Consider the following 13,599-nt stretch of genomic DNA (forward strand, 5'->3'; position numbering starts at 1 on the left):
CTGCACTGAGGATGCTGTGCCTTGATATGGAAGAGGGGGAGGGCAACCAGGAGTGTCAGGAGTCTGCCATGCTTGGAGGTTCCAATCACTCGTTCTTTCACCCCCTCATCAATAGATGCTCATTAGTCCTTCAGTGTGCACAGCTCGGGGTTCTTAGGGCATGGTGGTGAAGGAGCTGCTCTTGGGGGACCAGGATCTTGCAGGGGGGGAACCCTAAAGAAACTTCATGAGCAGCAGAGATTAACACAAAATTGTAAATGAACTACACTTTAATTTAAAAAAATTTAAAACAATAAAAGGAAAGAAACCTTGGGAGTTCCCATCATGGCTCAGTGGTAATGAGCCCAGCTAGTATCCATGAGGGCACAAGTTCGGTCCCTGGCCTTTCTCAGTGGGTTAAGGATCCTGTGTTGCCATGAGCTGTGGTGTAGGTTGCAGACGTGGCTCAGATCTGGCATTGCTGTGGCTGTGATGTAGGCCGGCAGCTGCAGCTCTCATTAGACCCCTAGCCTGGGAACTTCCATATTCTTTAAGTGTGGCCCTAAAAAGCAAAAAAAAAAAAAAAAATAGAAAAGGAAAAAAAGAAGCTTCATGAGGATGCTCGAGGACAGTGAGCAGAGGGAAAAAGAGAAGGAAGGACAGGGACTGGTGGGGGGACTTGCAGGCCTTCCCCCTCGGATGTCTGCGGACCCCTCCTTCAAACGTGTCCTTGCCCTTGTCAGTCACTCTCGAGATGTATTTCCTTCCTCAAGATTGTTGGTTGTTTTTTTTTCCTGTTTCACACATTTTGCGAGTTCATGAAAATTGTGTATTCTGACTTTTTTCATCTACAGAAAAATGGAGTGAAGTCTTCTTGTCAGAAAGCATTTTTCTGAGTGATGAAATCTCCCTGGCAGCATTTGTTGCCCATATCAATGCGACAGTGATGCAGAACAGATCTGCTGTCCGGCTTGAAGTCAGGCTGGCACTGGAACCCCAGCTGTGAGCAGAGGGTTGAGGGCTGCCTGGAAGCCTTGCTCCCCACTGTCTGGGGGCAGCTAGGACCACTTCTGCCTGAAGCTGATGGCGTGGGGCCCATTCCCATCACCAGCATGCCCTAGGCCATGCCCTACATAAGGGGGACATTACCCCCCAGGATCCCCATCTTTAAAACGGGGATGTTGGAATTTTCCATCGTGGCTCAGCAGAGATGAACCTGGCTAGTATCCGTGAGGACGAGGATTCCATCCATGGCCTCGCTCAGTGGGTTAAGGAGTTGGCATTGCCGTGAGCTGTGGTGTAGGCCTGGGGACCTCCTTATGCTGTGGGTATGGCTCTAAAAAAAAAAAAAAAAAACCGAAAAACCCCAGAGATGTTAGGTCCCTTTTGGGGATGCTGTAGGGAGCCAGTGGGCTGGTATATGCAAAGCAGTGCTGCCTGCCATGGGCCCTTAGCCATTGCAGTCAGATTGATCGGTCGTCATCATGATTGATTATCCATTGGCCTTAGTTATAACTGGTTATCATCAGTACCAGTAAACATCATTATCATTGATCATCATGATCAATTATTTTGGTGATTGGTTAATATAGTTATTGGTTATCATCATGATTGGTTAGCACCAGTACTGGTTATCTTTGCCAAACAGCTCTGATCCTCAGCCCCCTGATAACTACAATGACCACTGCCCCCCGCCCCCATGCCTTAAATGAAGGTCCTTCTCCAGGTGTGAGAAAAGCAGTACTGATTATGGGCTAAGTTGTGTGCCCCCAAATGTACGTCCGCATCTCACCCCCGGGATCTCCAAATATGACCTGACTTGAAAATGGGGTCATTGCCGATTTAAGGTGTTAAGATGAGGTCCTGTTGGAGCAGGGTGTCCCCCAATCCAATGACTGGTGACCTTAAGGGGAACAGGGAACACATGGACACATGGGGAGAAGGCTGTGATGGGAAGACCCTGCCCATGTGGGGTCGTGGGACCACATAGATTCCACAGCCACAGACCCAGCCCTGCCTGTAAAATCCCTGCTTCGTCCAAGATTTCCTGTTTTGCAAATACTTGACCACTTTCTGTAAATGTCCTATGGGCATAAGAAAGAAATTTTTTTCTTCCCTGAAGATATTTGGATTCGTTATGTAATTCCTTCATGGTCTTACTTTTTCAATCTGCCCATCTGAGGGGGAGGTGTACTTGTAGTTTCATCAAACTCTCCTTACTTTTCTAGTAGTTTTTCCTTTCATCCCAGCTTCCAGTCACTTTGTGATAATGGTTTATAACTATTCTACCCCTTCCTAGAAGCCCTCCATCCTAAGTGATACCTGTGTTGAATTTCTGTTTTGGCGGATGGTATTTGTCTGGTATCCTTTTCCTACTCCCTTATATTTCCAATCTTTAAAAAAAAAAAAAAACACTATTTTAACTGTGTTTGTTGTAAACCACAAACAGTGGGGTTGTGTGTGTGCATGTGTAACTTCATTGAATCGCCTCTGCCATTCTAAGGAGAAAGTTAGTTTATTCACATTTATTTATTTATTTTTTATTTACATTTCTTGTAGCAGCCAACATACTGATTGGGTTCCTTCTGTCTTTGTTTTTATTGTTTACTTGATTTTATTTTGGTTTTGCTTTTTTTAAGGGCTGCACCTGTGGCATATGTCAGTTCCCAGGCTTGGGGTTGAATCGGGGCCATAGCTGCCAGCCTACCCTACAGCCGCAGCAACATGGGATTTGAGCCACATCTGAGATCTACACCATGGCTCCCAGAATGCTGGATGCCTGACCCACTGAGCAAGGCTGGGGATTGAACCTTCATCCTCATGGATGTTAGTCAGATTTGTTTCCACTGTGCTACAACGGGAACTCCCATTATCTACTGCATTTTTTGTCCCCCCCCCACCATTTCTCTATTTTTGACAGTTTCCTTGACCCCTTTGTGAATTTATTCCACTTTATTATGACATAAACAGCCACTCACTGGCCTCAGACTACACCCAACATGGAATATTTTGCTTTCCCTGCCCCCATCTTTTCCCCTCCCATATCCCTACCTCCAAGATAAGACCTTTGGAAGAAGACACTTCATCTCTCTTTCTCCTCGATGCTGAGGTTAGGCAGAGGCCACAACTAGCTGTCCCTTGGAGACATCGCTGCTATTTCAGCAGTGGGCAACAGCATCTGACACTTGCACTCCACCCTCCCGGGCAGCACATTGCTGTCTACTTAGATCTCACTTCAGGGGATAGTGCCTGCCAGGTGCAGGACCCACCCTGTAGATGCCACCTGTTCAGTAGCCAGCAGCTCCACAGCCGCCCAGAGGACAGATAGAGCTGGGCATCAAGGGGCTGATGTGGGCTCCAGGCTGGGGCTCTCTGGACCCTCCACTGGACCCCACCATGGGAGGATCACCACCCCTTCCATCTCTCTTCCATACTTTCCAAGGGCATCAGGGGAAAAGGCTCGGGGTGTGATCCCAGGGGGATGTGAACCCCTTACATGTGCAAGTTCCCTGCCTTTCAGCAAGGGGACAGCAGGGATCAGGCTCAGAGCATGGAAGTCCAGGGCTTCAGAGAGGAATGTCATCACACTATTTGTCTCACTGTGCTCAGTCCTTTTCCATCCGTGGCATTGCTGTGGCTCTTTCATTGGGAGCAGGATTTAGAAGTGGCCTCAGACCGTCTCCAGTGGGGGCACCAGGCTCCCACCTCCCCGTCACCTTGTGGTACTGACCACTGCCCCCTATGCCGTCTCTCCCGCAGGTGCAGACAGATGACCTACTCGGACGACCTGCCCCAGATATCCGTGGTGTTCATCTTCGTCAACGAAGCCCTCTCAGTCATCCTGCGCTCTGTCCACAGCGTGGTCAACCACACGCCCTCCCAGCTCCTCAAGGAGGTCATCCTGGTGGACGACAACAGCGATAACGGTGAGTTGTTGGGAAACCTGTTGGAGCTTGGAGGCTGGAGGACTGCATTTGGGATGTGGCAGGGCCACGTCCCCCCCAGAGGCTCCAGGGGAGGGTACTTCCTGCCTCTCCCAGCTTCTGGGCTGATGGCGCCCTTGGTGTCCTGGGCTTGTGGCCACATCCCTCCCATCCACCTCCATCTGCATAAGCCTTCTTCCTGGTGTTTCTCTATCTCTCCTCTTCTTATATGGACACTTGGATTTAGGGCCTCCCCCTTATCCATGAGGTTTTCATCTCAAGACCTTTAAGTGAGAGTTCCTGTTGTGGCTTGGAGGTAATGAACCTGGCTAGTAGCCATGGGGATGTGGGTTCGATCCCTGGCATTGCTCAGTGGGTTAAGGATCCGGTGTTGCCATGAGCTGTAGTGTGGGTCACATACACATTATGGATCTGGGGATGCTGTGGCTGTGATGTAGACCGGCAGCTACAGCTCTGATTCAACTCCTAACCTGGAACTTCCATATGCCACTGGTGTGGCCCTAAAAAGACCAAAAAAAAAAAAAAATCTTTAAGTAGTTATATCCACAAAGACCCTATTTCCAAATGAGGTCACAGTTAGAAGTTCTGGGTGGATGTGAGTTTGCAGAAGCTGCTATTTGACCCCTATAGCTGTCACCAGAAAGGCCACCAGTGTGTTGAATTCTCCTATATGCTAACCACACTTTTGCTTCTTGTAAACCAGCAAAGCTGAAATGGGAAGCTTGAAAGTGGAGAAGCTGGACTCATGGCCAGAACCTGGACCCCTGTGGTTCTGAGCATGGTCCCAGGTCAGCCTCTGTCCACCCCCAAGCAGGTGGCCCATACCCACCAGCACACAGGGCTCCAAGTTCCCAACAAGGGTCTGGAGGTGCCCTAGAGAAGCAGAGTGAGAGGAGCCTGAACTCCATCATGGGTGGCCCCAAAACTGAGGTCCAGGGGGTGCTGAGCTGTGCCTGCTGGATCCTTCCTTCTTCATCTCAGCCCCAGCAGCCTGTCCTCAGCTGGGGAGTGGGAGTGGAGGATAGCAGAAGAGGCCTCCCAGAGCCGTCCCAGAAGGCGGAGGTGCCCCGCTGTCACTTGAAGGAACTCCGGCCTCAGCTGGTCTGCATCCATGGTGGAGAGAGCCTCACCTGACACTGTCGTGGGAGTGGGTTGGATGTAGCACGGCCCTGCTGGGCTCATTCCCTGGAAAGGGTGGGACCATGTACGGGGGAGGCTGTTCCCAAGAACCACTGGCTGCTGGGGCTGCAGCCACCAGTAGAGTCAGGACTGTCCTCCAAGGAGTGTCTAATAGAGCCTGGGGGTTGAGGGGAAGGCAATGGGCCTCCCAGTGGTAGATGTCTTCTGCTAGTAGTCCTTGCAGTCGAGGCAGTGGAGTATCACAAAGGCCAAAGCAAGGACGGGGTACAGATCCTCCACAGGCCCCTCCTGCTCAGCAGCCCGGAGGCTACTCCCCCTCCCCCATCCCTCCTCCCTGCACCCCTCCACACACCCTGGAACTTGGTTGGTGCTCCTCTCCCATGCCTGTCACCCTTCTGCACTCTCCCCCCCACCCCGCCCCCGCGGCTTCTCATCCAGGTCACAGCCCACATGTCACCATCACAGACAGGTGGTCCCAGCCCCCACCCAGCCCACCAGAGAGGCTCCCATCCCACTCAGACACCCACTCTCTTTTTCTCTTTTTCTTTTTCCTATTGGCTCAAGTCTGTTATTAATGTGATTTACTTTGTCATTTTCACTTTTGGCCTTTGGGAGCTTTCTCACGTAGCTGTGCCCTCATCAATCTTTAAATAATTTATCGAGTTGAAATTCTCATAACCCCAAATTAACCAATTCAAAAATAAGTGTAGGGAGTTCCTGGTGTCCTAGCAATTAAGGATCTGGCATTGTTCCTGCTGTGGCTTGGGTTTAATCCCTGGCATGGGAACTTCTGCATGCCTTGGGTGCAGCCAAATAAAATTAAATTAAATAAAATTTAAAAATAAGTGTACAGTTCAAGGGTATTAAGTGCATTCATACTAGCGTGCAACCATCACCATCATCATCTCCAGAACTCTTTCATGTTCCCCAAATGAAACTCTGTCCCCATTAACCACTAACTGCCCCCTTCCACCCCCAGCCCTTGGACCCACCATCCTACTTTCTGTCTCTGGATTTGTCTGCCCTCGGGACTTCACATAAGTGGAATCCTATAGTATTTGTCCTTTGGGGACTGGATTATTTCACTGAGCATAAGGTCCTCGAGGTTGTAGCCTATGCCAGAATTTCCTATTTTATTTCATTTCATTTCATTTCAATTTTTTGTTTTTAGGGCCACACCTGCAGGCATATGGAAGTTCCCAGGCTAGGGGTGGAATCTGAGCTGCAGCTGCCAGCCTACACCACAGCCACAGCAACGCAGGATTCGAGCCCTGTCTTCAACCTACACCACAGCTCCCAGCAACGTCGGATCCTTAACTCACTGAGCAAGGCCAGGGATCCAACCCGCATCTTCACGGATAATTGTCGGATTCATTTCCTCTGGGCCACAATGGGAACTCTATAATTTCCTCCCTTTAAAGCCTGGATCATATTCCATTTTATGGATGGACCACACTTTGTTTATCCATCCCACTGTGCATGAATTGCCTTCCTTTTTACCGCTGAGCAATTCAGCCCCATTTTCTTCTGTTCCCCTAACATGTTAATCTGCTTGTTCATTGTCTCTCCTGCTGGAGTGTGGCTCAGTGAGGTGGGGTCTTGTCTCTCCGAGGTCCCTTCCCCCGCCCAGCCACGTCCAGCCACGGTGAAATGTGGGTCGGGGCACACGGAGATCTTGGGTTTCGGTGTCACATCCGAAACGTCTGTGTGCCCCGCAGTGGAGCTCAAGCTCAACCTGGACCAATACGTCAGTAAGAGGTACCCAGGCCTGGTGAAGATCGTCCGCAACGGCCGGCGGGAAGGGCTGATCCGGGCACGGCTGCAGGGCTGGAAGGCCGCCACGGCCCCAGTCGTTGGCTTCTTTGATGCCCACGTGGAGTTCAGCACAGGCTGGTAAGGGTGAGGGTGCGCCCTGGACTGGATCTGCTCCCTGGGCGGGGTCTGCTCGCTCCCTGGGCGGGGTCTGCTCGCTCCCTGGGCGGGGTCTGCTCGCGCCCTGGGCGGGGTCTGCTCGCGCCCTGGGCGGGGTCTGCTCGCGCACTGGGCGGGGCCTGCAGCCTGGGCGGGGTCTGCCGGCGCCTGCGTGGTTGGATCCGGGCAGAGAGGGCGAACCCGGCAGGGCCAGGCCTCTAAGCGCAGCCACTGGGCCGCTCCACCTCAGGCTCCTTGAACCCAGAATCTCGCTTGTGATGCGCAAATATGAGGATGGCTCTGTACCCCCACCTTGTTCCCAAAGATATTTGAATCGGCCAGTGATTCCAGCAGGTGAGAAAAAATTGATGTGACCTCAGGCCAGCAAAATACACCCGAAGTTGAGGGGCTGTTGCTGCATGAAAACGTGGTCTGGAGGGTCTCAGTTACTAGAGGCCTAGGTCTCTCATCCTTATGAAAAATTTTAGGGCCAGGAGTTCACCCATTTTCTCCCCCCATCCATGTAGGGGTGAGGGGGGCTTCTAATGAGAAATCTGGAGGGGGATGTGGTCAGGACAGTGGCAGGGGTAGTCTTGGTGACTCAGGAGCACGTGGGCAGAACAATCTGGAGGTGTACCCCAAGCCCACCCCACAGAAAGCCAGGGGCCCTGCGGGGTCAGTGTGGACCCCAGGCCAACAGCATTGGCAGCCCCTGAGAGCACAGGAAATGCAGATCGGTGTGACCTCAGGTCTCAGGGTGGGGCCCAGGGATTTGTGTCCCCCCCCAACTCTGCAGGGACTCTGATGCCTCCCCACTGGAGAGGCTGTGCCCAAAGGCGGCCAGTGATGCTTTACAAAGGCAATCATTTGTCCAGTAAATGATCCACATCCAAAGGGGAGGCGAGTCCACACAGGCGTCAGAGCTAGAGTTGGTCCCAGTGCCTGTATCCCGACCCTGTTGTCCCCAGGCCGGCGATGAGCTGCTGTTCTCACAGCAGGCGCCTGAGGATGTGTTGACAGAACTGCAGGACGTGCTTCAAAGTTTTCTGGAAGGCGCCTGCTGGGTTCTTGGCTTGTTTCCTTAATTTCCTTTCTGGCGGCTGCATCTGGAAGGCGTCCTCTGAGCCCTTGCCTGCGCCAGGCCTTGCAGTGGACATGAGAGGGATAAATGGCAACTGGTTGGGGAGGGAACAGGATGGCAATCTCACAGGAAGGGTCTGGGTGCACAAGATCATAGCATGACAGTCAGGCCCACCAAGGTGATGCGCGGGCAGGGAGGACATGGGCGAGTGACTGAGTCCTGGGCTGGCCCCTGCAGAGTGGGGATGTCAGAAAGTGGGACTGTTGCCAGGGTTACGTGTGTGATGCTTGTGAAGCCCCAGATGGTGCCTGACTCCAGCACGCAGGTGTCAGACAAGGTTGCAAACCAGGATCCCAGGGGCTGGGATATGAAGTGGGGGGAGGACTGCCCAGTGTGTGGGTGTCCTGGGGCCGCTGTAACAAATGACCAAAGGCTGGTGGCTCAAAGCAACAGAATTTTTCTCACGGCTCTGAGGCCAGAAGTCAAAATTAAGTTGCAGGCAGGGCTCTGCCCACCCCCCGTCCCAGCTCCCCAAAGCTCCAGGGGGAGGTCCTCCCTTGCCTGCCAACTTGATGGCTCCTGGCCCCCAGGGCTTGTGGTCACATCCCTCCAGTCTCTGCCTTCGTCATCACATGGCTTCTCCTCTGTGCCCCGAATCCCTCCAGTCTCTGTCTCATCATCGCGTGGCTTCTCTTCTATGTCCAGCATCCCTTCAACCTCTTCCTCCATCATCATGTAGCTTCTTCTCCATGTCCATGTCTCAAACCTCCATCTCCTTTCTCTTAGAAGGACCCCAGTCTTGGATTCAGGGCTCACCCCAATCCAGTGTTATCTCATCTGGGGCTTTTAAATGAATTACATCTGCAGAGACTCTATTTCCAAATAAGGTCACAGCCACAGGTTCCAGGTGGACCTGTCTTTGTGGGAGGGGCACCATTCAACCCTCTCCAAGTTCCTGGGGGCTCCAGGGGTCCCCTAGCTTGTGGCCATATCCCTCCAACTTGCCCCCATTTTCTCACAGCTTCTCCTCTCTGTGGGACTGGGTCTCTCCTCCTTATAAGGACCATTGTCAGTGGGTTTAGGGTTCGCCTAGGTCATCCACGGATGACTTCATCTCAAGATCCTTAAGTTAAACCCGCTGTCGGAGGGTCTGCAGGGGGTCCACAGCGTATGAGGGAGTGTAAACCCCACGCCCAGGGGCAGCCTGCAGTGTGTACCAGCTAAACTGCAGGGCAAAGTCTGCCACGGGTGGCCAGCTTGCCCCATTTCAAGGGAAGCTAAAAGTCACCGTTTTCATATCACTGTTTTCAAGTATCAAATCTTCCAACATCTCTTTAAACTAAGATGTTCACTGAGAGGAAACTGCAGGGATGGCACATGCTAGATGGAGGAGGTTGTGGTGGATCAAGTCTCACAGAGCCTGCTAGGGGGTCCCCAGCTGGATCCCAAGGTGGGGGGTGCTGGCAAAGCTCCTGGTTCTCCTCACTGCTCCAGCTGCTTCGACCAGGGCTTCGCCACCTGGTCGGCAGGTGTGATCCCACCTTTCCTCCCACATTCCCTCCACTCTTGCTGGGGCATCTCAGGATGCCCAGAGCCACCCCAGGACCACCAGTTTGTTCTCAGGGCTGCTTATGTCCCAGCACGTGCCTGACCTGAGATTCGACTTCTTTCTGCTTTGTCTTCCCCTGCTGGTCCCCCTTCCTCTCTCCTCTGCCACCCTCCTGAAGCGACTCTTCTTTTCCCATGTCATCTGTCACCTTCTATCATTAATTACATATTGTTGTCTGCCCTCTACCAGGGTCGCCCTATACTGTTGTGGAGGTGCACTGCACAGCTGTACTTGGAGGACTTTCTGCCCCCACTAATATAGGTTAGACTCCCTGGAGCACATGAAGGGCATTTGGGACAGCCACAAGTCTGTCACCTCGAAATGCAATTTTAAACTGGTGTAACTTTAATTTTGACAACTGAAAACCCAGTTATCCATCTGCAAATAGCCCTCCCTTCCCAGAATTGCCTGCACAAAATCCTGCCTTATTAGCAGATGTGGCATTTGCAGAGAGCTTTTCATCTCTGAAGCACTTTGCTAACAGTAGCTAATTAATCCTCCTCGTGAAGCGGAAAGGCAGGTAAATACCAGGCTCTCTCCCTCGGTCCTTCAGAAGGAAAGTTAGTGGCAGCTCTTGCCAGGCTGGGTCAGAGAACTCACCCCTCCCTCCGTTGTCCCTGTGGGGGACCAGACCTCAAACCTGGGCTTGGCCCCCTTTCTCTCCCTGCAGCACTGGGTCCCCGGCTCATGGGGCTGCTCGTGACCTTGGGGCAGCAGCTCATCCTTGTGGCAGACAAGGTCATCTCCAGGGCTGCATCTCCCTGCTGCCCTGCAGGTCACAAGAGAGAGCCCATGTCCTCTGGTCTCCCCCCCTCCAGCTTCGAGTTCCTGTTGTGGCACAGTGGAAACGAATCCGACTAGTATCCATGAGGATGCGGATTCGATATCTGGCCTCACTCAGTGGGTTGAGGATCCGGCACTGCTGTGAGCTGTGGTGTAGTTTGCAGATGTGGCTTGGATCCCGCATTGCTGTGGCTGTAGCTCGGAACTTCCATATGCCACAGGTGAGGCCCTAAAAAGCAAAAAGCAAAATAAATACATAAATTATACTTTAAATTTAAAAAAATTACATAAATAAAACTGCAATTCCAAATCACCCTTACTTTGCTCTCTTTTTCTACCCCCATCACCTCCTAATATCATTTACTTATACATTGTTATCCGTCTCCTCACCTCCACCTAGTCAGGACCACTGTGTACTGTTATGCAGGTTGTGCACTGCACAACAAGTACTTGGTTGTCTTTCTGTCCCTGTAGCATAGTCTAAGTTCCTTGAGGCACGAGGTTTTTTGTTTTGTTTTGTTTTGTTTTTTTGTCTTTTTGCCATTTCTTGGGCCGCTCCCGCGGCATATGGAGGTTCCCAGGCTAGGGGTCCAATTGGAGCTGTAGCTGCCAGCCTATGTCAGAGCCACAGCAACAGGGGATCCGAGCCACATCTGCGACCTACACCACAGCTCACGGCAACGCCGGATCCTTGACCCACTGAGCAAGGCCAGGGATCGAACCCACAACCTCACGGTTCCTAGTCGGATTTGTTAACCACTGCGCCACGACGGGAACTCCCTTTGTTTTGTTTTTGTTTTTCCTTTTATTTCATGAATGTATTCCACTTTGTGAAAATAGGAACCTACCCATAGTAGGTCCTCAATTCATGCCTGTAGATGAGTGTACCTTCCACCCATGCAGGGAAGGAGGGCCAGAAGGTGAGTTCCCTGGAGGGAGAGACTGAGCTGTGAAGCAGGCCCAGTGACAGACTCACTTGACCCACAGGGAGCTCAGGAGCTAGGACGGCCCTTCAGAGATGTCAGAGGTCGGACCCAGATGGTTTTATATCCCTAGTGTCAATGTGTCGTTAACCATGGACTGCACTCAGGAAGAGTGAGACACAGACAGGCAGCTCTGCAGCTCAGATGACTCCTGAGGCCTCCAGACGTAAAGCCCTTGGATCCAGTCCTCTGTAGGCAGTGGTCCAGGTGTGGCTGTCCAGATGTGGCCATCTAGATGTAGCCATCCAGGTGTGACCATTCAGGTGTGTACACTCGGCTCCAGCTGAGCTGGCCGCTCCTTGGAGAACAACCCAGGATGCCCTTCCTCATGGACTTGCCTCCCCGCAGGGCCGAGCCCGCCCTCTCTCGGATCCGGGAGGACCACCGGCGCATCGTCCTGCCTGCCATCGACAACATCAAGTATGACACGTTTGAGGTGCAGCAGTACGCCAGCGCAGCCCATGGCTACAACTGGGGCCTCTGGTGCATGTATATCATCCCACCCCAGGACTGGCTGGACCGCGGCGATGAGGCGGCGCCCATCAGGTGAGCCGGCTGCCGGGGCAACTGAGGCAGGGCCTGTTCTGTTAGGAGCAAGGGGTTATCGGGGGTGGGGGGGGGCTGGAGTGACAGATTTCAATCCTCTGCAGAAAACCACAGCCTGGTGCCACGTGGGAAATAAAAGCCATATGGGAGCTCCCGCTGTGGCCCAACAGGATTGGCAGCATCTTAGGAGTGCTGGGACACTGGCCGTGCAGTGGGTTGGGGATCCTGCGTTGTTGCTGCAGGTGCGGCTTAGCTCGGACTGTGGCTTGGACCTGATCCCTGGCCTGGGAGCTCCATGTACTGCGGGGCAGCCAAAAATGAAAAAAAAAAAAAATGATGGGATGCAGGTGGTGCAGGGGCTGCCCAGGTGATATGATGGGGAAATGGGAGCTGGCCCCAGTTTGTGACCTGAGTGATGATGAGGTTGGGGAGGGATCTAGACAGACAGACAGACAGAGCTAACATCCAAAGAGAAAGAGCCAGTTAAAGAGGCTGAGAAAAAAGAAACAGACACGGAGAGAGAACAGGGAACACACCATGGAAAGGGAGAGGGAACAAGAAAGAGAGATGAACAGAGGGAAACAGGAGTCGTTGGAGACAGGGGAGACCAGGAGGCAAAACGAGAGATATCAGGGAGCAGAGAGGAGCCAAAATGTAGAGATGGAGAGAGGAAGAGAGGCAGACACACAGACGGGCAGGCAGAGACAGTACCGTGAAGAGTCGTGAACACGAGCAGAGGGAGCAGAGACCAGGAGACCACAGATGGTGTGCGTGCACCATGGAGACCCAGGCATTTCATCAGATCCCCTGAGATCATCCTGCAAAGCAGTTCTTTTGTTTTGAATCAGTTCCCAAATGTGAAAACAGAGAGATGTTCACCTATTAAGAATATGCAGTCCTAGAGTTCCTGTTGTGGCTCAGCAGCAATGAACCCAACTAGTATCCATGAGGATGCAGGCTCGATCCCTGGCCTTGCACAGGGGGTCAGGGATCCCATGTTCCTGTGAGCTGTGATGTAGATCTCAGACACGGCTCGGATCCTGCATTGCTGTGGCTGTGGCGTAGGCCAGTAGTTGCAGCTCCAATTCAACCCCTCGCCTGGGAACTCTGTATGCTATGAGTATAGCCCTAAAAAAAGGCGGGGGGTGGGGGGGGGAGAATACACAATCCAGCATCTGCAGAAAAATGGAACGGCCTGCATTCTCACGAGGCTGAAATGTTGTCCATTGTCTAAGTAGAGTGTGTGGTATCCAGTTGTCGTGGTCCCCACCCCTCCCTATCATCTCCCTGACTCTCGGCCCTCATACTTCCTCTGTCACTCTTCTTGTACCTTCTTGCTTCCTTCGTTTCTGTCACCCACTGAGCATCTGTGGTTTGAAGCCCCTTCTCTCGACTTCCCTAGGCTACTGAACTCCTGGGAAATGATTGCTTCAAAACCTAGAGGGGGGAGTTCCCAAGTGGCTCAGCAGGTTAAAAACTCAACATAGTGTCCGTGTCCGTGAGGGCGTGGGTTCAATCCCTGGCCTCGCCCAATGGGCTAAGGATCCAGCATTGCTATGGCTGTGGTGTAGGTCATAGCTGCGCTCAGATTTGATCCCTAGCCTGGGAACTTCCATATGCCAC

At 52.5% G+C, this 13,599-nt stretch overlaps 1 protein-coding gene across 1 annotated transcript in view; it reads left to right on the forward strand.

Annotated features, from left to right (window-relative positions):
- The window catches only part of GALNT9 (polypeptide N-acetylgalactosaminyltransferase 9), a 110,097-nt gene that overhangs the window by 53,047 nt on the left and 43,451 nt on the right, over positions 1–13,599 (forward strand). The window contains exons 4-6 of the mRNA XM_047761974.1: positions 3,739–3,905; positions 6,782–6,956; positions 11,779–11,976. Coding sequence (XP_047617930.1) covers positions 3,739–3,905; positions 6,782–6,956; positions 11,779–11,976 — 540 coding nt within the window. The remainder of the gene's footprint in view (positions 1–3,738; positions 3,906–6,781; positions 6,957–11,778; positions 11,977–13,599) is intronic.

Source organism: Phacochoerus africanus, chromosome 15, assembly GCF_016906955.1.
Source record: "Phacochoerus africanus isolate WHEZ1 chromosome 15, ROS_Pafr_v1, whole genome shotgun sequence".
In the NCBI taxonomy this organism is placed as follows: Eukaryota; Metazoa; Chordata; class Mammalia; order Artiodactyla; family Suidae; genus Phacochoerus; species Phacochoerus africanus.